We start from the raw sequence: 27346 nt of genomic DNA on the forward strand, positions 1-27346 counted from the left end.
ATGAGAAATTTTAAAATTGAGGCATTGCTTAACCGGAAGCCAATGTAGGTCAGTGAGAACAGGGGGCGATGGGTGAGCGGGACTGGGTGCGAGTTAGGACACGGGGCAGTGAGCACAGGGGGTGATGGGTGAGCGGGACTCGGTGCGAGTTAGGACACGGGGCAGTGAGCACAGGGGGTGATGGGTGAGTGGGACTCGGTGCAAGTTAGGATGCAGGGCAGTGAGCATAGGGGGTGATGGGTGAGTGGGACTGGGTGCGAGTTGGGGCACTGGGCAGTGAGCACAGGGGGTGATGGGTGAGCGGGTCTCGCTGCGAGTTAGGACACGGGGCAGCGAGCACATGGGGTGATGGGTGAGCGGGACTCGGTGCGAGTTAGGACACGGGGCACAGGGGGTGATGGGTGAGTGGGACTCGGTGCGAGTTAGATCACGGGTCAGCGAGCACAGGAGGTGATGGGTGAGCGGGACTCAGTGCGAGTTAGGACACGGAGCACAAGGGGTGATGGGTGAGCAGGACTCGGTGTGAGTTGGGACACGGGGCAGTGAGCACAGGGGGTGATGGGTGAGTGGGACTGAGTGTGAGTTGGGACACGGGGCAGTGAGCACAGGGGGTGATGGGTGAGCGGGACTCGGTGTGAGTTAGGACACGGGGCAGTGAGCACAGGGGGTGATGGGTGAGTGGGTCTCGGTGCTAGTTAGGACACGGGTCAGTGGGCACAGGGGGTGATGGGTGAGTGGGACTTGGTGCGAGTTAGGACACGGGACAACGAGCATAGGGGCGATGAGTGAGCGGGACTCGGTGCGAGTTAGGACACGGGGCATTGAGCACAGGGGGTGATGGTGAGCGGGACTCGGTGCGAGTTAGGACACGGGGCAGAGAGCACAGGGGGTGATGGGTGAGCCGGACTCGGTGTGAGTTAGGACACGGAACAGTGAGCACAGGGTGTGATGGGTGAGTGAGATTCGGTGCGAGTTCGGACACGGAGCACAGGGGTGATGATGAGCGGGACTCGGTGCGAGTTAGGACACGGGGCAGTGAACACAGGGGGTGATGGGTGAGTGGGACTTGGTGCGAGTTAGGACACGGGGCAGTGAGCACAGCGGGTGAGGGGTGAGCGGGACTCGGTGCGAGTTGGGGCACTGGGCACAGGGGGTGATGGGTGAGCGGGACTCGGTGCGAGTTAGGACACAGGGCAGCGAGCACAGGGGATGATGGGTGAGCGGCACTCGGTGCGAGTTAGGATGCGGGGCAGTGAGCACAGGGGGTGATGGGTGAGTGGGACTCGGTGCGAGTTGGGGCACTGGGCAGTGAGCACAGGGGGTGATGGCTGAGCGGGTCTCGGTGCGAGTTAGGACACGGGGCAGTGAGCACAGCGGGTGATGGGTGAGCGGGACTCGGTGTGAGTTGGGACACGGGGCAGTGAGCACAGGGGGTGATGGGTAAGCGGGACTCGGTGTGAGTTAGGACACGGGGCATTGAGCACAGGGGGTGATGGGTGAGCGGGACTCGGTGCGAGTTAGGACACGGGTCAGTGAGCACAGGGGATGATGGGTGAGTGGGACTCGGTGCGAGTTTGGACACGGGGCACAGGGGGTGATGGGTGAGTGGGACTCGGTGCGAGTTAGGATACGGGGCAGTGAGCACAGGGGGTGATGGGTGAGTGGGACTCGGTGCGAGTTGGGGCACTGGGCAGTGAGCACAGGGGGTGATGGGTGAGCGGGACTGGGTGAGAGTTAGGACACAGGACAACGAGCACAGAGGATGATGGGTGAACGGGACTGGGTGCGAGTTAGGACACGGGGCACAGGGGGCGATGGGTGAGCGGGACTGGGTGAGAGTTAGGACACGGGGCAGTGAGCACAGGTGGTGATGGGTGAGCGGGACTTGGGGCGAGTTAGGACACGGGGCAGTGAGCACAGGGGGTGATGGGTGAGCGGGACTCGGTGTGAGTTAGGACACGGAGGCAGTGAGCACAGGGGGTGATGGGTGAGCGGGACTCGGTGTGAATTAGGACACATAGGCATTGAGCACAGTGGGTGATGGGTGAGCGGGACTCGGTGCTAGTTAGGACACGGGGCAGTGAGCACAGCGGGTGATGGGTGAGCGGGACTGGGTGCGAGTTAGGACAGGGGGCAAAGGGAGGCGATGGGTGAGCGGGACTCGGTGCGAGTTAGGACACGGGGCAGTGAGCACAAGGAGTGATGGGTGAGCGGGACTCGGTGCGAGTTGGGGCACTGGGCAGTGAGCACAGGGGGTGATGGGTGAGCGGGACTCGGTGCGAGTTAGAACACGGGGCAGTGAGCACAGGCGGTGATGGGTGAGTGGGACTCGGTGCGAGTTACGACACGGGGCAGTGAGCACAGGGGGTGATGGGTGAGCGGGACTCGGTGCGAGTTAGGACACGGGGCAGTGAGCACAGGGGGTGATGGGTGAGCGGGACTCGGTGCGAGTTAGGATACGGGGCATTGAGCACAGGGGGTGATGGGTGAGTGGGTCTCGCTGCGAGTTAGGACACGGGGCAGTGAGCACAGGGGGTGATGGGTGAGCGGGACTGGGTGAGAGTTAGGACACAGGACAACGAGCACAGAGGATGATGGGTGAACGGGACTGGGTGCGAGTTAGGACACGGGGCACAGGGGGTGATGGGTGAGTGGGACTCGGTGCGAGTTAGGATACGGGGCAGTGAGCACAGGGGGTGATGGGTGAGTGGGACTCGGTGCGAGTTGGGGCACTGGGCAGTGAGCACAGGGGGTGATGGGTGAGCGGGACTGGGTGAGAGTTAGGACACAGGACAACGAGCACAGAGGATGATGGGTGAACGGGACTGGGTGCGAGTTAGGATACGGGGCACAGGGGGCGATGGGTGAGCGGGACTGGGTGAGAGTTAGGACACGGGGCAGTGAGCACAGGTGGTGATGGGTGAGCGGGACTTGGGGCGAGTTAGGACACGGGGCAGTGAGCACAGGGGGTGATGGGTGAGCGGGACTCGGTGTGAGTTAGGACACGGAGGCAGTGAGCACAGGGGGTGATGGGTGAGCGGGACTCAGTGTGAATTAGGACACATAGGCATTGAGCACAGTGGGTGATGGGTGAGCGGGACTCGGTGCTAGTTAGGACACGGGGCAGTGAGCACAGCGGGTGATGGGTGAGCGGGACTGGGTGCGAGTTAGGACAGGGGGCAAAGGGAGGCGATGGGTGAGCGGGACTCGGTGCGAGTTAGGACACGGGGCAGTGAGCACAAGGAGTGATGGGTGAGCGGGACTCGGTGCGAGTTGGGGCACTGGGCAGTGAGCACAGGGGGTGATGGGTGAGCGGGACTCGGTGCGAGTTAGAACACGGGGCAGTGAGCACAGGCGGTGATGGGTGAGTGGGACTCGGTGCGAGTTACGACACGGGGCAGTGAGCACAGGGGGTGATGGGTGAGCGGGACTCGGTGCGAGTTAGGACACGGGGCAGTGAGCACAGGGGGTGATGGGTGAGCGGGACTCGGTGCGAGTTAGGATACGGGGCATTGAGCACAGGGGGTGATGGGTGAGTGGGTCTCGCTGCGAGTTAGGACACGGGGCAGTGAGCACAGGGGGTGATGGGTGAGCGGGACTCGGTGCGAGTTAGGACATGGGGCAGTGAGCACAGGAGGTGATGGGTGAACGGGACTCGGTGTGAGTTGGGACACGGGGCAGTGAGCACAGGGGGTGATGGGTGAGCGGGACCCGGTGTGAGTTAGGACACGGGGCAGTGAGCACAGGGGGTGATGGGTGAGCGGGTCTCGGTGCGAGTTAGGACACGGGTCAGTGGGCACAGGGGGTGATGGGTTAGTGGGACTTGGTGCGAGTTAGGACACGGGACAACGAGCGTAGGGGCGATGGGTGAGCGGGACTCGGTGCGAGTTAGGACACGGGGCATTGAGCACAGGGGGTGATGGTGAGCGGGACTCGGTGCGAGTTAGGACACGGGGCAGAGAGCACAGGGGGTGATGGGTGAGCCGGACTCGGTGTGAGTTAGGACACGGAACAGTGAGCACAGGGTGTGATGGGTGAGTGAGATTCGGTGCGAGTTCGGACACGGAGCACAGGGGTGATGATGAGCGGGACTCGGTGCGAGTTAGGACACGGGGCAGTGAACACAGGGGGTGATGGGTGAGTGGGACTTGGTGCGAGTTAGGACACGGGGCAGTGAGCACAGCGGGTGAGGGGTGAGCGGGACTCGGTGCGAGTTGGGGCACTGGGCACAGGGGGTGATGGGTGAGCGGGACTCGGTGCGAGTTAGGACACAGGGCAGCGAGCATAGCGGGTGATGGGTGAGTGGGACTCGGTGCGAGTTGGGGCACTGGGCAGTGAGCACAGGGGGTGATGGCTGAGCGGGTCTCGGTGCGAATTAGGACATGGGGCAGTGAGCACAGCGGGTGATGGGTGAGCGGGACTCGGTGTGAGTTGGGACACGGGGCAGTGAGCACAGGGGGTGATGGGTAAGCGGGTCTCGGTGTGAGTTAGGACACGGGGCATTGAGCACAGGGGGTGATGGGTGAGCGGGACTCGGTGCGAGTTTGGACACGGGGCACAGGGGGTGAAGGGTGAGCGGGACTCGGTGCGCGTTAGGACACGGGGCAGTGAGCACAGGGGGTGATGGGTGAGTGGGACTCGGTGCGAGTTAGGATACGGGGCAGTGAGCACAGGGGGTGATGGGTGAGTGGGACTCGGTGCGAGTTGGGGCACTGGGCAGTGAGCACAGGGGGTGATGGGTGAGCGGGACTGGGTGAGAGTTAGGACACGGGACAACGAGCACAGAGGATGATGGGTGAACGGGACTGGGTGCGAGTTAGGACACGGGGCACAGGGGGCGATGGGTGAGCGGGACTGGGTGAGAGTTAGGACACGGGGCAGTGAGCACAGGGGGCGATGGGTGAGCGGGACTTGGGGCGAGTTGGGACACGGGGCAGTGAGCACAGGGGGTGATGGGTGAGCGGGACTCGGTGTGAGTTAGGACACGGAGGCATTGAGCACAGTGTGTGATGGGTGAGCGGGACTCGGTGCTAGTTAGGACACGGGGCAGTGAGCACAGCGGGTGATGGGTGAGCGGGACTGGGTGCGAGTTAGGACAGGGGGCAAAGGGAGGCGATGGGTGAGCGGGACTCGGTGAGAGTTAGGACACGGGGCAGTGAGCACAGGGGTGATGGGTGAGTGGGACTCGGTTTGAGTTAGGACACGGAGGCAGTGAGCACAGGGGGTGATGGGTGAGCGGGACTCGGTGTGAGTTAGGACACGGAGGCAGTGAGCACAGGGGTGATGGGTGAGTGGGACTCGGTTTGAGTTAGGACACGGAGGCAGTGAGCACAGGGGGTGATGGGTGAGCGGGACTCGGTGTGAGTTAGGACACGGAGGCAGTGAGCACAGCGGGTGATGGGTGAGTGGGACTCGGTGTGAGTTAGGACACGGAGGCAGTGAGCACAGCGGGTGATGGGTGAGTGGGACTCGGTGAGAGTTAGGACACGGAGGCAGTGAGCACAGCGGGTGATGGGTGAGTGGGACTCGGTGAGAGTTAGGACATGGGGCAGCGGGGGTGATGGGTGAGCGGGACTCGGTGCGAGTTAGGACACGGGGCAGTGAGCACAAGGAGTGATGGGTGAGCGGGACTCGGTGCGAGTTAGGACACGGGGCAGTGAGCACAGCGGGTGATGGGTGAGTAGGACTTGGTGCGAGTTAGGACACTGGGCAGTGAGCACAGGGGGTGATGGGTGAGCGGGACTCGGTGCGAGTTAGGACACGGGGCAGTGAGCACAGGGGGTGATGGGTGAGCGGGACTCGGTGCGAGTTAGGACACGGGACAGTGAGCACAGGAGGTGATGGGTGAACGGGACTCGGTGTGAGTTAGGATACGGGGCAGTGAGCACAGGGGGTGATGGGTGAGTGGGACTTGGTGCGAGTTGGGGCACTGGGCAGTGAGCACAGGGGGTGATGGGTGAGCGGGACTCGGTGCGAGTTAGGACACGGGGCAGTGAGCACAGGGGGTGATGGGTGAGTGGGACTTGGTGCGAGCTGGGGCACTGGGCAGTGAGCACAGGGGGTGATGAGTGAGTGGGACTCGGTGCGAGTTAGGACACGGGGCAGTGAGCACAGGGGGTGATGGGTGAGTGGGACTCGGTGCGAGTTAGGACACGGGGCAGTGAGCACAGGGGGTGATGGGTGAGTGGGACTTGGTGCGAGCTGGGGCACTGGGCAGTGAGCACAGGGGGTGATGGGTGAGTGGGACTCGGTGCGAGTTAGGATACGGGGCAGTGAGCACAGGGGGTGATGGGTGAGTGGGACACGGTGCGAGTTAGGACACGGGGCAAAGGGGGTGATGGGTGAGTGGGACTCGGTGTGAGTTGGGACACGGGGCAGTGAGCACAGGGGTGATGGGTGAGTGGGACTCGGTGCGAGTTGGGGCACTGGGCAGTGAGCACAGGAGGTGATGGGTTAACGGGACTCGGTGTGAGTTAGGACACGGGGCACAGGGGGTGATGGGTGAGCGGGACCCGGTGCGAGTTGGGACACGGGGCAGTGAGCACAGGGGTGATGGGTGAGTGGGACTCGGTGCGAGTTGGGGCACTGGGCAGTGAGCACAGGGGGTGATGGCTGAGCGGGACTCAGTTAGAGTTAAGATAGGGGGCAGCGAGCACAGGGGGTGATGGGTGAGCGGGACTCGGTGCGAGTTAGGACACGGGGCACAGGGGGTGATGGGTGAATGGGACTTGGTACGAATTAGGACACGGGTCAACGAGCACAGGGGATGATGGGTGAGCGGGCCTGGGTGCGAGTTAGGACACGGGGTAGTGAGCACAGAGGGTGATGGGTGAGTGGGACTCGGTGAGAGTTAGGACACGGGGCAGCGGGGGTGATGGGTGAGCGAGACTCGGTGCGAGTTAGGACACGGGGCAGTGAGCACAGCGGGTGATGGGTGAGTGCGACTTGGTGCGAGTTAGGACACGGAGCAGTGAGCACAGCGGGTGAGGGGTGAGCGGGACTCGGTGCGAGTTGGGGCACTGGGCACAGGGGGTGATGGGTGAGCGGGACTCGGTGCGAGTTAGGACACAGGGCAGCGAGCATAGCGGGTGATGGGTGAGTGGGACTCGGTGCGAGTTGGGGCACTGGGCAGTGAGCACAGGGGGTGATGGCTGAGCGGGTCTCGGTGCGAATTAGGACATGGGGCAGTGAGCACAGCGGGTGATGGGTGAGCGGGACTCGGTGTGAGTTGGGACACGGGGCAGTGAGCACAGGGGGTGATGGGTAAGCGGGTCTCGGTGTGAGTTAGGACACGGGGCATTGAGCACAGGGGGTGATGGGTGAGCGGGACTCGGTGCGAGTTAGGACACGGGTCAGTGAGCACAGGGGATGATGGGTGAGCGGGACTCGGTGCGAGTTTGGACACGGGGCACAGGGGGTGAAGGGTGAGCGGGACTCGGTGCGCGTTAGGACACGGGGCAGTGAGCACAGGGGGTGATGGGTGAGTGGGACTCGGTGCGAGTTAGGATACGGGGCAGTGAGCACAGGGGGTGATGGGTGAGTGGGACTCGGTGCGAGTTGGGGCACTGGGCAGTGAGCACAGGGGGTGATGGGTGAGCGGGACTGAGTGAGAGTTAGGACACGGGACAACGAGCACAGAGGATGATGGGTGAACGGGACTGGGTGCGAGTTAGGACACGGGGCACAGGGGGCGATGGGTGAGCGGGACTGGGTGAGAGTTAGGACACGGGGCAGTGAGCACAGGGGGCGATGGGTGAGCGGGACTTGGGGCGAGTTGGGACACGGGGCAGTGAGCACAGGGGGTGATGGGTGAGCGGGACTCGGTGTGAGTTAGGACACGGAGGCAGTGAGCACAGGGGGTGATGGGTGAGCGGGACTCGGTGTGAGTTAGGACACGGAGGCATTGAGCACAGTGTGTGATGGGTGAGCGGGACTCGGTGCTAGTTAGGACACGGGGCAGTGAGCACAGCGGGTGATGGGTGAGCGGGACTGGGTGCGAGTTAGGACAGGGGGCAAAGGGAGGCGATGGGTGAGCGGGACTCGGTGAGAGTTAGGACACGGGGCAGTGAGCACAGGGGTGATGGGTGAGTGGGACTCGGTTTGAGTTAGGACACGGAGGCAGTGAGCACAGGGGGTGATGGGTGAGCGGGACTCGGTGTGAGTTAGGACACGGAGGCAGTGAGCACAGGGGTGATGGGTGAGTGGGACTCGGTTTGAGTTAGGACACGGAGGCAGTGAGCACAGGGGGTGATGGGTGAGCGGGACTCGGTGTGAGTTAGGACACGGAGGCAGTGAGCACAGCGGGTGATGGGTGAGTGGGACTCGGTGTGAGTTAGGACACGGAGGCAGTGAGCACAGCGGGTGATGGGTGAGTGGGACTCGGTGAGAGTTAGGACACGGAGGCAGTGAGCACAGCGGGTGATGGGTGAGTGGGACTCGGTGAGAGTTAGGACATGGGGCAGCGGGGGTGATGGGTGAGCGGGACTCGGTGCGAGTTAGGACACGGGGCAGTGAGCACAAGGAGTGATGGGTGAGCGGGACTCGGTGCGAGTTAGGACACGGGGCAGTGAGCACAGCGGGTGATGGGTGAGTAGGACTTGGTGCGAGTTAGGACACTGGGCAGTGAGCACAGGGGGTGATGGGTGAGCGGGACTCGGTGCGAGTTAGGACACGGGGCAGTGAGCACAGGGGGTGATGGGTGAGCGGGACTCGGTGCGAGTTAGGACACGGGACAGTGAGCACAGGAGGTGATGGGTGAACGGGACTCGGTGTGAGTTAGGATACGGGGCAGTGAGCACAGGGGGTGATGGGTGAGTGGGACTTGGTGCGAGTTGGGGCACTGGGCAGTGAGCACAGGGGGTGATGGGTGAGCGGGACTCGGTGCGAGTTAGGACACGGGGCAGTGAGCACAGGGGGTGATGGGTGAGTGGGACTTGGTGCGAGCTGGGGCACTGGGCAGTGAGCACAGGGGGTGATGGGTGAGTGGGACTCGGTGCGAGTTAGGACACGGGGCAGTGAGCACAGGGGGTGATGGGTGAGTGGGACTCGGTGCGAGTTAGGACACGGGGCAGTGAGCACAGGGGGTGATGGGTGAGTGGGACTTGGTGCGAGCTGGGGCACTGGGCAGTGAGCACAGGGGGTGATGGGTGAGTGGGACTCGGTGCGAGTTAGGATACGGGGCAGTGAGCACAGGGGGTGATGGGTGAGTGGGACACGGTGCGAGTTAGGACACGGGGCAAAGGGGGTGATGGGTGAGTGGGACTCGGTGTGAGTTGGGACACGGGGCAGTGAGCACAGGGGTGATGGGTGAGTGGGACTCGGTGCGAGTTGGGGCACTGGGCAGTGAGCACAGGAGGTGATGGGTTAACGGGACTCGGTGTGAGTTAGGACACGGGGCACAGGGGGTGATGGGTGAGCGGGACCCGGTGCGAGTTGGGACACGGGGCAGTGAGCACAGGGGTGATGGGTGAGTGGGACTCGGTGCGAGTTGGGGCACTGGGCAGTGAGCACAGGGGGTGATGGCTGAGCGGGACTCAGTTAGAGTTAAGATAGGGGGCAGCGAGCACAGGGGGTGATGGGTGAGCGGGACTCGGTGCGAGTTAGGACACGGGGCACAGGGGGTGATGGGTGAATGGGACTTGGTACGAATTAGGACACGGGTCAACGAGCACAGGGGATGATGGGTGAGCGGGCCTGGGTGCGAGTTAGGACACGGGGTAGTGAGCACAGAGGGTGATGGGTGAGTGGGACTCGGTGAGAGTTAGGACACGGGGCAGCGGGGGTGATGGGTGAGCGAGACTCGGTGCGAGTTAGGACACGGGGCAGTGAGCACAGCGGGTGATGGGTGAGTGGGACTTGGTGCGAGTTAGGACACGGAGCAGTGAGCACAGCGGGTGAGGGGTGAGCGGGACTCGGTGCGAGTTGGGGCACTGGGCACAGGGGGTGATGGGTGAGCGGGACTCGGTGCGAGTTAGGACACAGGGCAGCGAGCATAGCGGGTGATGGGTGAGTGGGACTCGGTGCGAGTTGGGGCACTGGGCAGTGAGCACAGGGGGTGATGGCTGAGCGGGTCTCGGTGCGAATTAGGACATGGGGCAGTGAGCACAGCGGGTGATGGGTGAGCGGGACTCGGTGTGAGTTGGGACACGGGGCAGTGAGCACAGGGGGTGATGGGTAAGCGGGTCTCGGTGTGAGTTAGGACACGGGGCATTGAGCACAGGGGGTGATGGGTGAGCGGGACTCGGTGCGAGTTAGGACACGGGTCAGTGAGCACAGGGGATGATGGGTGAGCGGGACTCGGTGCGAGTTTGGACACGGGGCACAGGGGGTGAAGGGTGAGCGGGACTCGGTGCGCGTTAGGACACGGGGCAGTGAGCACAGGGGGTGATGGGTGAGTGGGACTCGGTGCGAGTTAGGATACGGGGCAGTGAGCACAGGGGGTGATGGGTGAGTGGGACTCGGTGCGAGTTGGGGCACTGGGCAGTGAGCACAGGGGGCGATGGGTGAGCGGGACTGAGTGAGAGTTAGGACACGGGACAACGAGCACAGAGGATGATGGGTGAACGGGACTGGGTGCGAGTTAGGACACGGGGCACAGGGGGCGATGGGTGAGCGGGACTGGGTGAGAGTTAGGACACGGGGCAGTGAGCACAGGGGGCGATGGGTGAGCGGGACTTGGGGCGAGTTGGGACACGGGGCAGTGAGCACAGGGGGTGATGGGTGAGCGGGACTCGGTGTGAGTTAGGACACGGAGGCAGTGAGCACAGGGGGTGATGGGTGAGCGGGACTCGGTGTGAGTTAGGACACGGAGGCATTGAGCACAGTGTGTGATGGGTGAGCGGGACTCGGTGCTAGTTAGGACACGGGGCAGTGAGCACAGCGGGTGATGGGTGAGCGGGACTGGGTGCGAGTTAGGACAGGGGGCAAAGGGAGGCGATGGGTGAGCGGGACTCGGTGAGAGTTAGGACACGGGGCAGTGAGCACAGGGGTGATGGGTGAGTGGGACTCGGTTTGAGTTAGGACACGGAGGCAGTGAGCACAGGGGGTGATGGGTGAGCGGGACTCGGTGTGAGTTAGGACACGGAGGCAGTGAGCACAGGGGTGATGGGTGAGTGGGACTCGGTTTGAGTTAGGACACGGAGGCAGTGAGCACAGGGGGTGATGGGTGAGCGGGACTCGGTGTGAGTTAGGACACTGAGGCAGTGAGCACAGCGGGTGATGGGTGAGTGGGACTCGGTGTGAGTTAGGACACGGAGGCAGTGAGCACAGGGGTGATGGGTGAGTGGGACTCGGTTTGAGTTAGGACACGGAGGCAGTGAGCACAGGGGGTGATGGGTGAGCGGGACTCGGTGTGAGTTAGGACACGGAGGCAGTGAGCACAGCGGGTGATGGGTGAGTGGGACTCGGTGTGAGTTAGGACACGGAGGCAGTGAGCACAGCGGGTGATGGGTGAGTGGGACTCGGTGAGAGTTAGGACACGGAGGCAGTGAGCACAGCGGGTGATGGGTGAGTGGGACTCGGTGAGAGTTAGGACATGGGGCAGCGGGGGTGATGGGTGAGCGGGACTCGGTGCGAGTTAGGACACGGGGCAGTGAGCACAGGGGGCGATGGGTGAGCGGGACTTGGGGCGAGTTGGGACACGGGGCAGTGAGCACAGGGGGTGATGGGTGAGCGGGACTCGGTGTGAGTTAGGACACGGAGGCAGTGAGCACAGGGGGTGATGGGTGAGCGGGACTCGGTGTGAGTTAGGACACGGAGGCATTGAGCACAGTGTGTGATGGGTGAGCGGGACTCGGTGCTAGTTAGGACACGGGGCAGTGAGCACAGCGGGTGATGGGTGAGCGGGACTGGGTGCGAGTTAGGACAGGGGGCAAAGGGAGGCGATGGGTGAGCGGGACTCGGTGAGAGTTAGGACACGGGGCAGTGAGCACAGGGGTGATGGGTGAGTGGGACTCGGTTTGAGTTAGGACACGGAGGCAGTGAGCACAGGGGGTGATGGGTGAGCGGGACTCGGTGTGAGTTAGGACACGGAGGCAGTGAGCACAGGGGTGATGGGTGAGTGGGACTCGGTGTGAGTTAGGACACGGAGGCAGTGAGCACAGGGGGTGATGGGTGAGCGGGACTCGGTGTGAGTTAGGACACGGAGGCATTGAGCACAGTGTGTGATGGGTGAGCGGGACTCGGTGCTAGTTAGGACACGGGGCAGTGAGCACAGCGGGTGATGGGTGAGCGGGACTGGGTGCGAGTTAGGACAGGGGGCAAAGGGAGGCGATGGGTGAGCGGGACTCGGTGAGAGTTAGGACACGGGGCAGTGAGCACAGGGGTGATGGGTGAGTGGGACTCGGTTTGAGTTAGGACACGGAGGCAGTGAGCACAGGGGGTGATGGGTGAGCGGGACTCGGTGTGAGTTAGGACACGGAGGCAGTGAGCACAGGGGTGATGGGTGAGTGGGACTCGGTTTGAGTTAGGACACGGAGGCAGTGAGCACAGGGGGTGATGGGTGAGCGGGACTCGGTGTGAGTTAGGACACTGAGGCAGTGAGCACAGCGGGTGATGGGTGAGTGGGACTCGGTGTGAGTTAGGACACGGAGGCAGTGAGCACAGGGGTGATGGGTGAGTGGGACTCGGTTTGAGTTAGGACACGGAGGCAGTGAGCACAGGGGGTGATGGGTGAGCGGGACTCGGTGTGAGTTAGGACACGGAGGCAGTGAGCACAGCGGGTGATGGGTGAGTGGGACTCGGTGTGAGTTAGGACACGGAGGCAGTGAGCACAGCGGGTGATGGGTGAGTGGGACTCGGTGCGAGTTAGGACACGGGGCAGTGAGCACAGGGGGTGATGGGTGAGTGGGACTTGGTGCGAGCTGGGGCACTGGGCAGTGAGCACAGGGGGTGATGGGTGAGTGGGACTCGGTGCGAGTTAGGATACGGGGCAGTGAGCACAGGGGGTGATGGGTGAGTGGGACACGGTGCGAGTTAGGACACGGGGCAAAGGGGGTGATGGGTGAGTGGGACTCGGTGTGAGTTGGGACACGGGGCAGTGAGCACAGGGGTGATGGGTGAGTGGGACTCGGTGCGAGTTGGGGCACTGGGCAGTGAGCACAGGAGGTGATGGGTTAACGGGACTCGGTGTGAGTTAGGACACGGGGCACAGGGGGTGATGGGTGAGCGGGACCCGGTGCGAGTTGGGACACGGGGCAGTGAGCACAGGGGTGATGGGTGAGTGGGACTCGGTGCGAGTTGGGGCACTGGGCAGTGAGCACAGGGGGTGATGGCTGAGCGGGACTCAGTTAGAGTTAAGATAGGGGGCAGCGAGCACAGGGGGTGATGGGTGAGCGGGACTCGGTGCGAGTTAGGACACGGGGCACAGGGGGTGATGGGTGAATGGGACTTGGTACGAATTAGGACACGGGTCAACGAGCACAGGGGATGATGGGTGAGCGGGCCTGGGTGCGAGTTAGGACACGGGGTAGTGAGCACAGAGGGTGATGGGTGAGTGGGACTCGGTGAGAGTTAGGACACGGGGCAGCGGGGGTGATGGGTGAGCGAGACTCAGTGCGAGTTAGGACACGGGGCAGTGAGCACAGCGGGTGATGGGTGAGTGGGACTTGGTGCGAGTTAGGACACTGGGCAGTGAGCACAGAGGGTGATGGGTGAGCGAGACTCGGTGCGAGTTATGACACGGGGCAAGGGGGTGATGGGTGAGCAGGACTCGGTGTGAGTTGGGACACGGGGCAGTGAGCACAGGGGTGATGGGTGAGTGGGACTCGGTGCGAGTTGGGGCACTGGGCAGTGAGCACAGGGGGTGATGGGTGAGCGGGACTCGGTGCGAGTTGGGACACGGGGCAGTGAGCACAGGCGGTGATGGGTGAGCGGGACTTGGTGCGAGTTAGGACACGGGACAACGAGCACAGGGAATGATGGGTGAGCGGGCCTGGGTGCGAGTTAGGACACGGGGCACAGGGGGTGATGGGTGAGCAGGACTCGGTGTGAGTTGAGACACGGGGCAGCGAGCACAGGGGGCGATGGGTGAGCAGGACTTGGTACGAGTTGGGGCACTGGGCAGTGAGCACAGGGGGTGATGGCTGAGCGGGACTCGGTGTGAGTTGGGACACGGGGCAGTGAGCACAGGGGGTGATGGGTAAGCGGGTCTCGGTGTGAGTTAGGACACGGGGCATTGAGCACAGGGGGTGATGGGTGAGCGGGACTCGGTGCGAGTTAGGACACGGGTCAGTGAGCACAGGGGATGATGGGTGAGCGGGACTCGGTGCGAGTTTGGACACGGGGCACAGGGGGTGAAGGGTGAGCGGGACTCGGTGCGCGTTAGGACACGGGGCAGTGAGCACAAGGGGTGATGGGTGAGTGGGACTCGGTGCGAGTTAGGATACGGGGCAGTGAGCACAGGGGGTGATGGGTGAGTGGGACTCGGTGCGAGTTGGGGCACTGGGCAGTGAGCACAGGGGGTGATGGGTGAGCGGGACTGGGTGAGAGTTAGGACACGGGGCAAAGGGAGGCGATGGGTGAGCGGGACTCGGTGAGAGTTAGGACACGGGGCAGTGAGCACAGGGGTGATGGGTGAGTGGGACTCGGTTTGAGTTAGGACACGGAGGCAGTGAGCACAGGGGGTGATGGGTGAGCGGGACTCGGTGTGAGTTAGGACACGGAGGCAGTGAGCACAGGGGTGATGGGTGAGTGGGACTCGGTTTGAGTTAGTACACGGAGGCAGTGAGCACAGGGGGTGATGGGTGAGCGGGACTCGGTGTGAGTTAGGACACGGAGGCAGTGAGCACAGCGGGTGATGGGTGAGTGGGACTCGGTGTGAGTTAGGACACGGAGGCAGTGAGCACAGGGGTGATGGGTGAGTGGGACTCGGTTTGAGTTAGGACACGGAGGCAGTGAGCACAGGGGGTGATGGGTGAGCGGGACTCGGTGTGAGTTAGGACACGGAGGCAGTGAGCACAGCGGGTGATGGGTGAGTGGGACTCGGTGTGAGTTAGGACACGGAGGCAGTGAGCACAGCGGGTGATGGGTGAGTGGGACTCGGTGAGAGTTAGGACACGGAGGCAGTGAGCACAGCGGGTGATGGGTGAGTGGGACTCGGTGAGAGTTAGGACATGGGGCAGCGGGGGTGATGGGTGAGCGGGACTCGGTGCGAGTTAGGACACGGGGCAGTGAGCACAAGGAGTGATGGGTGAGCGGGACTCGGTGCGAGTTAGGACACGGGGCAGTGAGCACAGCGGGTGATGGGTGAGTAGGACTTGGTGCGAGTTAGGACACTGGGCAGTGAGCACAGGGGGTGATGGGTGAGCGGGACTCGGTGCGAGTTAGGACACGGGGCAGTGAGCACAGGGGGTGATGGGTGAGCGGGACTCGGTGCGAGTTAGGACACGGGACAGTGAGCACAGGAGGTGATGGGTGAACGGGACTCGGTGTGAGTTAGGATACGGGGCAGTGAGCACAGGGGGTGATGGGTGAGTGGGACTTGGTGCGAGTTGGGGCACTGGGCAGTGAGCACAGGGGGTGATGGGTGAGCGGGACTCGGTGCGAGTTAGGACACGGGGCAGTGAGCACAGGGGGTGATGGGTGAGTGGGACTTGGTGCGAGCTGGGGCACTGGGCAGTGAGCACAGGGGGTGATGGGTGAGTGGGACACGGTGCGAGTTAGGACACGGGGCAAAGGGGGTGATGGGTGAGTGGGACTCGGTGTGAGTTGGGACACGGGGCAGTGAGCACAGGGGTGATGGGTGAGTGGGACTCGGTGCGAGTTGGGGCACTGGGCAGTGAGCACAGGAGGTGATGGGTTAACGGGACTCGGTGTGAGTTAGGACACGGGGCACAGGGGGTGATGGGTGAGCGGGACCCGGTGCGAGTTGGGACACGGGGCAGTGAGCACAGGGGTGATGGGTGAGTGGGACTCGGTGCGAGTTGGGGCACTGGGCAGTGAGCACAGGGGGTGATGGCTGAGCGGGACTCAGTTAGAGTTAAGATAGGGGGCAGCGAGCACAGGCGGTGATGGGTGAGCGGGACTTGGTGCGAGTTAGGACACGGGACAACGAGCACAGGGAATGATGGGTGAGCGGGCCTGGGTGCGAGTTAGGACACGGGGCACAGGGGGTGATGGGTGAGCAGGACTCGGTGTGAGTTGGGACACGGGGCAGCGAGCACAGGGGGCGATGGGTGAGCAGGACTTGGTACGAGTTAGGACACGGGACAACGAGCACAGGGGATAATGGGTAAGCGGGTCTCGGTGCGAGTTAGGACACGAGGCAGTGAGCACAGGAGGTGATGGGTGAGCGGGACTTGGTGCGAGTTGGGGCACTGGGCAGCGAGCACAGGGGGTGATGGGTGAGCGGGACTCGGTGCGAGTTGGGACACGGGGCAGTGAACACAGGGGGTGATGGGTGAGTGGGACTCGGTGCGAGGTAGGATACGGGGCAGTGAGCACAGGGGGTGATGGGTGAGTGGGACTCGGTGTGAGTTAGGATACGGGACAGTGAGCACAGGGGGTGATGTGTGAGCGGGACTGGGTGCGAGTTAGGACATGGGGCAGTGAGCACAGAGGGTGATGGCTGAGCGGGACTCGGTGAGAGTTAGGATAGGGGGCAGCGAGCACAGGGGGTGATGGGTGAGCGGGACTTGGTGCGAGTTAGGACACGGGGCACAGGGGGTGATGGGTGAGCGGGACTTGGTGCGAGTTAGGACACGGGGCACAGGGGGTGATGGGTGAGTGGGAATCAGTGCGAGTTAGCACACGGCGCACAGGGGGTGATGGGTGAGCAGGACTGGATGCGAGTTAGGACACGGGTCAGCGAGCACAGGAGGTGATGGGTGAGCGGGACTTGGCGTGTGTTAGGACACGGGGCACAGGGGGTGATGGGTGAGTGGGAATCAGTGCGAGTTAGGACACGGAGCACATGGTGTGATGGGTGAGCAGGACTCGGTGTGAGTTGGGACACGGGGCAGTGAGCACAGGGGGTGATGGGTGAGCAGGACTCGGTGTGAGTTGGGACACGGGGCAGTGAGCACAGGGGGTGATGGGTAAGCGGGTCTCGGTGCGATTTAGGACACGGGGTAGTGAGCACAGGGGGTGATGGGGGAGCAGGACTCGGTGCGAGTTGGGACACAACGCAGTGTGCACAGGCGGTGATGTGTGAGCGGGACTCGGTGCCAGTTAGGACATGGGGCAGTGAGCACAGGGGGTGATGGGTGAGCGGGACTCGGTGCGAGTTGGGGCACTGGGCAGTGAGCACGGGGGTGATGGGTGAGCGGGACTCAGTGCGAGTTAGGACATGGGGCAGTGAGCACAGGGGGCGATTGATGAGCGGGTCTGGGTGCGAGTTAGGACACGGGGCACAGGGAGTGATGGGTGAGCAGGACTCGGTGTGAGTTGGGACACGGGACAGTGAGCACAGGGGGTGATGGGTAAGCGGGTCTCGGTGCGAGTTAGGACACGGGTCAGTGGGCACAGGGGGTGATGGGTGAGTGGGACTTGGTGCGAGTTAGGACACGGGACAACGAGCATAGGGGCGATGGGTGAGCGGGACTCGGTGCGAGTTAGGACACGGGGCATTGAGCACAGGGGGTGATGGGTGAGCGGGACTCGGTGCGAGTTAGGACACGGGGCACAGGGGGTGATGGGTGAGCGGGACTCGGTGCGAGTTAGGACACGGGTCAGTGAGCACAGTGGGTGATGGGTGAGCGGGACTCGGTGCGAGTTAGGACACGGGACATCGAGCACAGGGGGTGATGGGTGAGCGGGACTGGGTGCGAGTTAGGACACGGGGCAGTGAGCACAGTGGGTGATGGGTGAGTGGGACTCGGTGCGAGTTAGGACATGGGGCAGTGAGCACAGGGGGTGGTGGGTGAGTGGGACTCGGTGCGAGTTAGGACACGGGGCAGTGAGCACAGGGGGTGATGGGTGAGCGGGACTCGGTGCGAGTTAGGACATGGGGCAATGAGCACAGCGGGTGATGGGTGAGTGGGACTTGGTGCGAGTTAGGACACGGGACATCGAGCACAGGGGGTGATGGGTGAGCGGGACTGGGTGCGAGTTAGGACACGGGGCACAGGTGGTGATGGGTGAGCGGGACTTGGTGTGAGTTAGGACACGGGACAACGAGCACAGGGGACGATGGGTGAGTGGGACATGGTGTGAGTTAGGATACGGGACAGTGAGCACAGGGGCTGATGTGTGAGCGGGACTGGGTGCGAGTTAGGACACGGGGCAGTGAGCACAGAGGGTGATGGCTGAGCGGGACTCAGTTAGAGTTAAGATAGGGGGCAGCGAGCACAGGGGTTGATGGGTGAGCGGGACTCGGTGCGAGTTAGGACACGGGGCACAGGGGGTGATGGGTGAATGGGACTGGGTGAGAGTTAGGTCACGGGGCAGTGAGCACAGTGGGTGATGGGTGAGCGGGATTTGGTGCGAGTTAGGACACGGGGCAGTGAGCACAGGGGGTGATGGGTGAGCGGGACTCGGTGTGAGTTAGGACATGGAGGCAGTGAGCACAGGTGGTGATGGGTGAGCGGGACTCGGGGTGAGTTAGGACACGGAGGCATTGAGCACAGCGGGTGATGGGTGAGCGGGACTCGGTGCGAGTTGGGGCACTGGGCAGTGAGCACGGGGGTGATGGGTGAGCGGGTCTCGGTGCGAGTTAGGACACGGGTCAGTGGGCACAGGGGGTGATGGGTGAGTGGGACTTGGTGCGAGTTAGGACACGGGACAACGAGCATAGGGGCGATGGGTGAGCGGGACTCGGTGCGAGTTAGGACACGGGTCAGTGAGCACAGGGGATGATGGTGAGCGGGACTCGGTGCGAGTTAGGACACGGGGCATTGAGCACAGGGGGTGATGGTGAGCGGGACTCGGTGCGAGTTAGGACACGGGTCAGTGAGCACAGGAGATGATGGGTGAGTGGGACTTGGTGCGAGTTAGGACACGGGACAACGAGCATAGGGGCGATGGGTGAGCGGGACTCGGTGCGAGTTAGGACACGGGTCAGTGAGCACAGGGGATGATGGTGAGCGGGACTCGGTGCGAGTTAGGACACGGGGCATTGAGCACAGGGGGTGATGGGTGAGCGGGACTCGGTGCGAGTTAGGACACGGGTCAGTGAGCACAGGAGATGATGGGTGAGCGGGACTCGGTGCGAGTTAGGACACGGGGCACAGGGGGTGATGGGTGAGCGGGACTCGGTGCGAGTTAGGACACGGGTCAGTGAGCACAGTGGGTGATGGGTGAGTGGGACTCGGTGCGAGTTAGGACACGGGGCAGTGAGCACAGGGGGTGGTGGGTGAGTGGGACTCGGTGCGAGTTGGGGCACTGGGCAGTGAGCACAGGGGGTGATGGGTGAGCGGGTCTCGGTACGAGTTAGGACACGGGGTAGTGAGCACAGGGGGTGATGGGTGAGCAGGACTGGGTGCGAGTTAGGACATGGGGCACAGGGGGTGATGGGTGAGCGTGACTCGGTGCGAGTTAGGACACGGGGCACAGGGGGTGATGTGTGAGCGGGACTCGGTGAGAGTTAGGACACGGGTCAGTGAGCACAGGGGGTGATGGGTGAGCGGGACTCAGTGCGAGTTAGGACACGGGACAACGAGCACAGGGGGCGATGGGTGAGTGGGACTTGGTGTGAGTTAGGACACGGGACAACGAGCACAGGGGACGATGGGTGAGTGGGACACGGTGTGAGTTAGGATACGGGACAGTGAGCACAGGGGGTGATGTGTGAGCGGGACTGGGTGCGAGTTAGGACACGGGGCAGTGAGCACAGAGGGTGATGGCTGAGCGGGACTCAGTTAGAGTTAAGATAGGGAGCAGCGAGCACAGGGGTTGATGGGTGAGCGGGACTCGATGCGAGTTAGGACACGGGGCACAGGGGGTGATGGTTGAGCGGGACTCGGTGTGAGTTAGGACACGGAGGCAGTGAGCACAGGGGGTGATGGGTGAGCGGGACTCGGTGTGAGTTAGGACATGGAGACAGTGAGCACAGGTGGTGATGGGTGAGCGGGACTCGGGGTGAGTTAGGACACGGAGGCATTGAGCACAGCGGGTGATGGGTGAGCGGGACTCGGTGCGAGTTAGGACACGGGGCAGTGAGCACAGTGGGTGATGGGTGAGTGGGACTCGGTGTAAGTTGGGACACGGGTCAGCGAGCACAGGAGGTGATGGGTGAGCGGGACTTGGTGCGAGTTAGGACACGGAGCACAGGGGATGATGGGTGAGCGGGTCTCGGTGAGAGTTAGGACACGGGGCAGTGAGCACAGGGGGTGATGGGTGAGCGGATTATTAAGTGCAGATCAACTGATAGTTTTGTTTTGATTAGAGCTCAATAACTAATTTGAGTGGTAGCACAGCGGTGATGTTACTGGGCCAGTAATCCCGAGGCCTGGACTAAAGATCCGGACAACGATCTGGAGAGTAGAGTTCAAATCCCACTCCGGCAGCTGGGGAATTAAATTCAGTTAATTGAATAAATCTGGAATAAAAAGCAGCATCAATATTGCTGAAACTCCCGGGTTGTGGTAAAATCCCATCGGGTTCACTGATGTCCTTTCAGGGAAGGAAATCTGCCACCCTTACTCGGTCTGGCCGATATGTGACTCCAGACTGCCCCTGAAACGGCGGCTCACCACCACCTTCTCAAGGGGCAATTAGGGACGGGCAATAAATGCCGGCCTTGCCAGCGACACCCACAGTCCGTGAACAAACAAATATCAGAGGGTTTAAGTGGCACTAATTAAATATACAGCTATTGCTGAGCAAGTTACAGTCTGTACTCACCCATAGTCATCAATTAAATGAGAACCTAAAACAACCACTTTCAGATCAAAACTATCGCATTGTCCCTTGATGCCGAACATGATGGGAGCGAGCTTGGAATAATCTGCACGGTTGCACGTGGCAACGCATATTTGCAGCTTCTTCTTGTCCTTACTGTTCTCCATGGTCCCCCAGTATTGATAACGTTTACGGGTAAATTCCTGAAAATAGAACAGGGATGAGGTTTATACAAGTCTGCAGCACCATGTGGAAAATGATAACGGGGTTTGTTTTCTGATCGACAAAGTTCAAGGTCAGACAGTTAGCGAGCGCGCCAGTCCCATGTTCCTCGCCGCGATAACACCAGGCTGGGAAACAACGGCGCTGGATACAGCCAAGGTGTGGAGCTGGCCTTTACCACCTGGAGAATGCAACTGTATTTTATTACACGGTTCGAAAACCGCTCGATCTCTGAAACCAGCACCGACATTCGTTACGTAGCAAGTTCAGCGAGATCAATCGATGCACAACGGTGTCCATCTGTGGTCTGATCTCAGCAACGGAGAGATGTGGCATTTGGGTAAGTCGGGGCCTGGAACTGAGACAATATCCCGGGGTTTATATCCCGATATCCCGGGGTTTATATCCCGGGGTTTATATCCCCTACATAGAAACATAGAAAATAGGTGCAGGAGTAGGCCATTCGGCCCTTCGAGCCTGCACCACCATTCAATAAGATCATGGCTGATCATTCCCTCAGTACCCCTTTCCTGCTTTCTCTCCATACCCCTTGATCCCTTTAGCTGTAAGGGCCACATCTAACTCCCTCTTGAATATATCCAATGAACTGACATCAACAACTCTCTGCGGCAGGGAATTCCACAGGTTAACAACTCTCTGAGTGAAGAAGTTTCTCCTCATTTCAGTCCTAAATGGCTTACCCCTTATCTTTAGACTGTGTCCCATGGTTCTGGGCTTCCCCAACATCGGGAACATTCTTCCTGCATCTAACCTGTCCAGTCCCGTCAGAATCTTGTAAGTTTCTATCAGATCCCCTCTCATCCTTCTAAACTGCAGTGAATACAGGCTCAATCGATCCAGTCTCTCCTCATATGTCAGTCCAGCCATCCCGGGAATCAGTCTGGTGAACCTTTGCTGCACTCCCTCAATAGCAAGAACGTCCTTCCTCAGATTAGGAGACCAAAACTGAACACAATATTCAAGGTGTGGTCTCACCAAGGCCCTGTACAACTGCAGCAAGACCTCCCTGCTCCGATACTCAAATCCCCTCACTATGAAGGCCAACATACCATTTGCTTTCTTTACTGCTTGCTGTTCCTGCATGCCAACTTTCAATGACTGATGCACTATATCACCCAGATCTCGTTGCACCTTTTCCTAATCTGTCACCATTCCGATAATATTCTGCCTTCGTGTTTTTGCCACCAAAGTGGATAACCTCACATTTAACCACATTATACGTCATCTGCCATGCATGTGCCCACTCACCAAACCTGTCCAAGTCACCCTGCAGCCTCTTAGCGTCCTCCTCACAGCTCACACCGCCACCCAGCTTAGTGTCATCTGCAAACTTGGAAATATTACATTGAATTCCTTCATCTAAATCATTAATGTATATTGTAAATAGCTGGGGTCCCAGCACTGAGCCCTGTGGCACCCCACTAGTCACTGCCTGTCATTCTGAAAAGGACCCATTTATCCCGACTCTCTGCTTCCTGTCTGCCAACCAGTTCTCCATCCACGTCAGTACATTACCCCCAATACCATGTGCTCTAATTTTACACACTAATCTCTTGTGTGGGACCTTGTCAAAAGCCTTTTGAAAGTCCAAATACACCACATCCACTGGTTCTCCCTTGTCCACTCTACTAGTTATATCCTCAAAAAATTCTAGAAGATTTGTCAAGCATGATTTCCCTTTCATAAATCCATGCTGACTTGGACCGATCCTGTCACTGCTTTCCAAATGTGCTGCTATTTCATCTTTAATAATTGATTCCAACATTTTCCCCACTACTGATGTCAGGCTAACCAGTCTATAATTACCCGTTTTCTCTCTCCCTCCTTTTTTAAACAGTGGTGTTACATTAGCTACATATCCCGGGGTTTATCCCCCTATCCCGCGCTCTATAACCCAGGGGGTATATCCCGGCCCCCCCTATCCCAGGGGGTATATCCCGGGGAGTATATCCCGTGCCCCCCCTATCCCAGGGGGTATATTCCGGGGAGTTTATCCCGGGCCCCCCCCCTATCCCGGGGAGTATATCCCGGGCCCCATTATCCCGGGGAGTATATCCCGGGCCCCCCCCTATCCCGGGGAGTATATCCCAGGCCCCCCCTATCCCGGGGAGTATATCCCGGGCCCCCCTATCCCGGGGAGTATATCCCGGGGAGATTATCCTGGGCCCCCCCTATCCCGGGGAGTATATCCCGGGCCCCTCCTATCCCGAGCCTCCCTATCCCGGGGAGTATATCCCGGGCCCCCCCCTATCCCGGGCCCCCCCTATCCCGGGGAGTATATCCCGGGCCCCCCCTATCCCAGGGGGTATATTCCGGGGAGTTTATCCCGGGCCCCCCCTATCCCGGGGAGTATATCCCGGGCCCCCCCTATCCCAGGGAGTATATCCCGGGGAGTATATCCCGGGCCCGCCCCTATCCCGGGGAGTATATCCCGGGCACCCCCTATCCCGGGGAGTATATCCCGGACCCCCCCCCCCCCTATCCCGGGGAGTATATCCCGGGCCCCCCCTATCCCGGGGAGTATATCCCGGGGAGAATATCCCGGGCCCCCCCTATCCCGGGGAGTATATCTCGGGCCCCCCGCTATCACGGGGAGTATATCCCGGGACCCCCTATCCCGGGGAGTATATCCCGGACCCCTCCCCCCCCCATTCCCGGGGTGTATATCCCAGGCCCCCCTATCCCGGGGAGTATATCCCGGGGAGTATATCCCGGGCCCCCCCTATCCCGGGAAGTGTATCCCCGGCCCCATTATCCCGGGGAGTATATCCCGGGCCCCCCCCTATCCCGGGGAGTATATCCCAGGCCCCCCCCTATCCCGGGGAGTATATCCCGGGCCACCCTATCCCGGGGAGTATATCCCGGGGAGTATATCCCGGGCCCCCCCCTATCCCGATCCTACCTATCCCGGGGAGTATATCCCGGGGAGAATATCCCGGGCCCCCCCCTATCCCGGGCGCCCCCCCCATCCCGGAGAGTATATCCCGGGCCCCCCCCCCCTATCCCGGGGAGTATATCCCGGGCAGTATACCCCGGCCCCCCCTAACCCGGGGAGTATATACCGGGCCCCCCTATCCCAGGGAGTATATCCCGGGGAGTATATCCCGGGCCCGCCCCATCCCGGGGAGTATATCCCGGGCCCCCCCTATCCCGGGGAGCATATCCCGGACCCCCCCCCCCATCCCGGGGAGTATATCCCGGGCCCCCCCCTATCCCGGGGAGTATATCCCGGGGATTATATCCCGGGCCCCCCCTATCCCGGGGAGCATATCCCGGGCCCCACCTATCCCGGGGCGTATATACCGGGCCCCCCCTATCCCGGGGAGTATATCCCGGGCCCCCCCCTATCCCAGGGAGTATATCCCGGGGAGTATATCCCCGGTCCCCCCCTATCCCGTGGAGTATATCCTGGGCCCCCCCTATCCCGGGGAGTATATCCCGGGTCCCGCCCTATCCCGGGGAGTATATCCCGGGGAGTATATCCAGGGCCCCCCGTATCCCGGGGAGTATATCCCGGGCCCCCTATCCCAGGGAGTATATCCCGGGGAGTATATCCCGGGCCCCCCCTATCCCGGGGAGTATATCCCGGGCCCCCCCTATCCCGGGGAGTATATCCCGGGCCCCCCTATCCCGGGGAATTTATCCCGGACCCCCCCCCTATCCCGGCGAGTATATCCCGGGCCCCCTATCCCGGAGAGTATATCCAGGGGAGTATATCCCGGGCCCCCCCCCTATCCCGGGGAGTATATCCCGGGCCCCCCCTATCCTGGGCCCCCCCCCATCCCGGGGAGTATATCCCGGGCCCCCCCTATCCCGGGGAGTATATCCCGGGGAGTATATCCCAGGCCCCCCCCCTATCCCGGGGAGTATATTCCGGGACCCCCCTATCCCGGGGAGTATATCCCGGGCCCCCCTATCCCGAAGAGTATATCCCGGGGAGTATATCCCGGGCACCCCCCCTTATCCCGGGGAGTATATCCCGGGGAGTATATCCCGGGCCCCCCTATCCCGGGGAGTATATCCCGGGCCCCCCCCCATCCCGGGGAGTATATCCCGGGCCCCCCCTATCCCGGGGAGTATATCCCGGGGAGTATATCCCGGGCGCCCCCTATCCCGGGGAGTATATCCCGGGCCCCCCTATCCCGGGGAGTATATCCAGGACCCCTCCCCTATCCCGGGGAGTATATCCCGGGCCCCCTATCCCGGGGAGTATATCCCGGGCCCCCCCCTATCCCGGGGAGTATATCCCGGGCCCCCCCCCCTACCCCGGGGAGTATATCCCGGGGAGTATATCCCGGGCCCCCCTATCCCGGGGAGTATATCCCGGGGAGTATATCCCGGGCCCTTCCTATCCCGGGGAGTATATCCCGGGGAGTATATCCCGGGCCCCCCCCCTATCCCGGGGAGTATATCCCGGGGAGTATATCCTGGGCACCCCCCCTATCCCAGGGAGTATATCCCGGGCCCCCCTATCCCGGGGAGTATATCCCGAGCCCCCCTATCCCGGGGAGTATATCCCGGGCCCCCCCCACCCCATCCCGGGGAGTATATCCCGGGGAGTATATCCCGGGCCCCCCCTATCCCGGGGAGTATATCCCGGGCCCCCCCCTATCCCGGAGAGTATATCCCGGGCTCCCCCTATCCCGGGGAGTATATCCCGGGGAGTATATCCAGGGGAGTATATCCCGGGCGCCCCATATCACGGGGAGTATATCCCGGTGAGTATATCCCGGGCCCCCCCTATCCCGGGGAGTATATCCCGGGGAGTATATCCCGGGCCCCCCCCTATCCCGGAGAGTATATCCCGGGCTCCCCCTATCCCGGGGAGTATATCCCGGGTCCCCCCTATCCCGGGGAGTATATCCAGGGGAGTATATCCCGGGCGCCCCATATCACGGGGAGTATATCCCGGGGAGTATATCCCGGCCCCCCCTATCCCGGTGAGTATATCCCGGGGAGTATATCCCGGCCCCCCCTATCCTGGGGAGTATATCCCGGGCCCCCCCCTATCCCGGAGAGTATATCCCGGGCCCCCCCTATCCCGGGAAGTATATCCCGGGCCCCACCCTATCCCGGGGAGTATATCCCGGGGAGTATATCCCGGGCCCCCCCAATCCCGGTGAGTATATCCTGGGGAGTATATACCGGTCCCCCCTATCCCGGGGAGTATATCCCGGGGAGTATATCCCGGCCTCCCCTATCCCGGGGAGTATATCCCGGGCCCCCCTATCCCGGGGATTATATCCCGGGGAGTATATCCCGGACCCCTCCCCTATCCCGGGGAGTATATCCCGGGCCCCCCCCTATCCCGGGGAGTATATCCCGGGCCCCCCCTATCCCGGGGAGTATATCCCGGGGAATATATCCCGGACCCCCCTATCCCGGGGAGTATATCCCGGGGAATATATCCCGGACCCCCCTATCCCGGGGAGTATTTCCCGGGGAATATATCCCGGACCCCCCTATCCCGGGGAGTATTTCCCAGCCCCCTCCCCTATCCCGGGGAGTATTTCCCGGCCCCCTCCCCTATCCCGGGGAGTATTTCCCGGCCCCCTCCCCTATCCCGGGGAGTATTTCCCGGCCCCCTCCCCTATCCCGGGGAGTATATCCCGGCCCCCCCTATCCCGGGGAGTATATCCCGGGCCCCCCTATCCCGGGGAGTATATCCCGGGCCCCCCTATCCCGGGGAGTATATCCCGGACCCCCCTATCCCGGGGAGTATATCCCGGACCCCCCTATCCCGGGGAGTATATCCCGGGCCCCCCCTATCCCGGGGAGTATATCCCGGACCCCCCTATCCCGGGGAGTATATCCCGGGCCCCCCCCTATCCCGGGGAGTATATCCCGGGCCCCCCTATCCCGGGGAGTATATCCCGGGCCCCCCTATCCCGGGGAGTATATCCCGGGCCCCCCTATCCCGGGGAGTATATCCCGGTGAGTATATCCCGGGCCCCCCCCTATCCCGGGGAGTATATCCCGGGCCCCCCCCTATCCCGGGGAGTATATCCCGGGCCCCCCTATCCCGGGGAGTATTTCCCGGCCCCTCCCCTATCCCGGGGAGTATATCCCGGCCCCTCCCCTATCCCGGGGAGTATATCCCGGCCTCCCCTATCCCGGGGAGTATTTCCCGGCCCCTCCCCTATCCCGGGAAGTATATCCCGGCCTCCCCTATCCCGGGGGGTATTTCCCGGCCCCTCCCCTATCCCGGGGAGTATATCCCAGGCCCCCCCCTATCCCGGGGAGTATATCCCAGGCCCCCCCCTATCCCGGGGAGTATATCCCGGCCCCCCCTATCCCGGGGAGTATATCCCGGACCTTACCTCAGCCT

The 27346-nt window shown here is 62.1% G+C and overlaps 1 protein-coding gene across 1 annotated transcript in view; it reads right to left on the reverse strand.

Moving 5' to 3' along the window:
- The window catches only part of gne (glucosamine (UDP-N-acetyl)-2-epimerase/N-acetylmannosamine kinase), a 57621-nt gene extending 36634 nt beyond the window's left edge, over positions 1-20987 (reverse strand). Inside the window, exon 1 of the mRNA XM_070873161.1 lies at positions 20779-20987. Coding sequence (XP_070729262.1) covers positions 20779-20942 — 164 coding nt within the window. The 5' untranslated portion in view covers positions 20943-20987. The remainder of the gene's footprint in view (positions 1-20778) is intronic.
- Positions 20988-27346: the final 6359 nt, after the last annotated feature.

Source organism: Pristiophorus japonicus, chromosome 2 (genome assembly GCF_044704955.1).
Source record: "Pristiophorus japonicus isolate sPriJap1 chromosome 2, sPriJap1.hap1, whole genome shotgun sequence".
Taxonomy (NCBI): Eukaryota; Metazoa; Chordata; class Chondrichthyes; family Pristiophoridae; genus Pristiophorus; species Pristiophorus japonicus.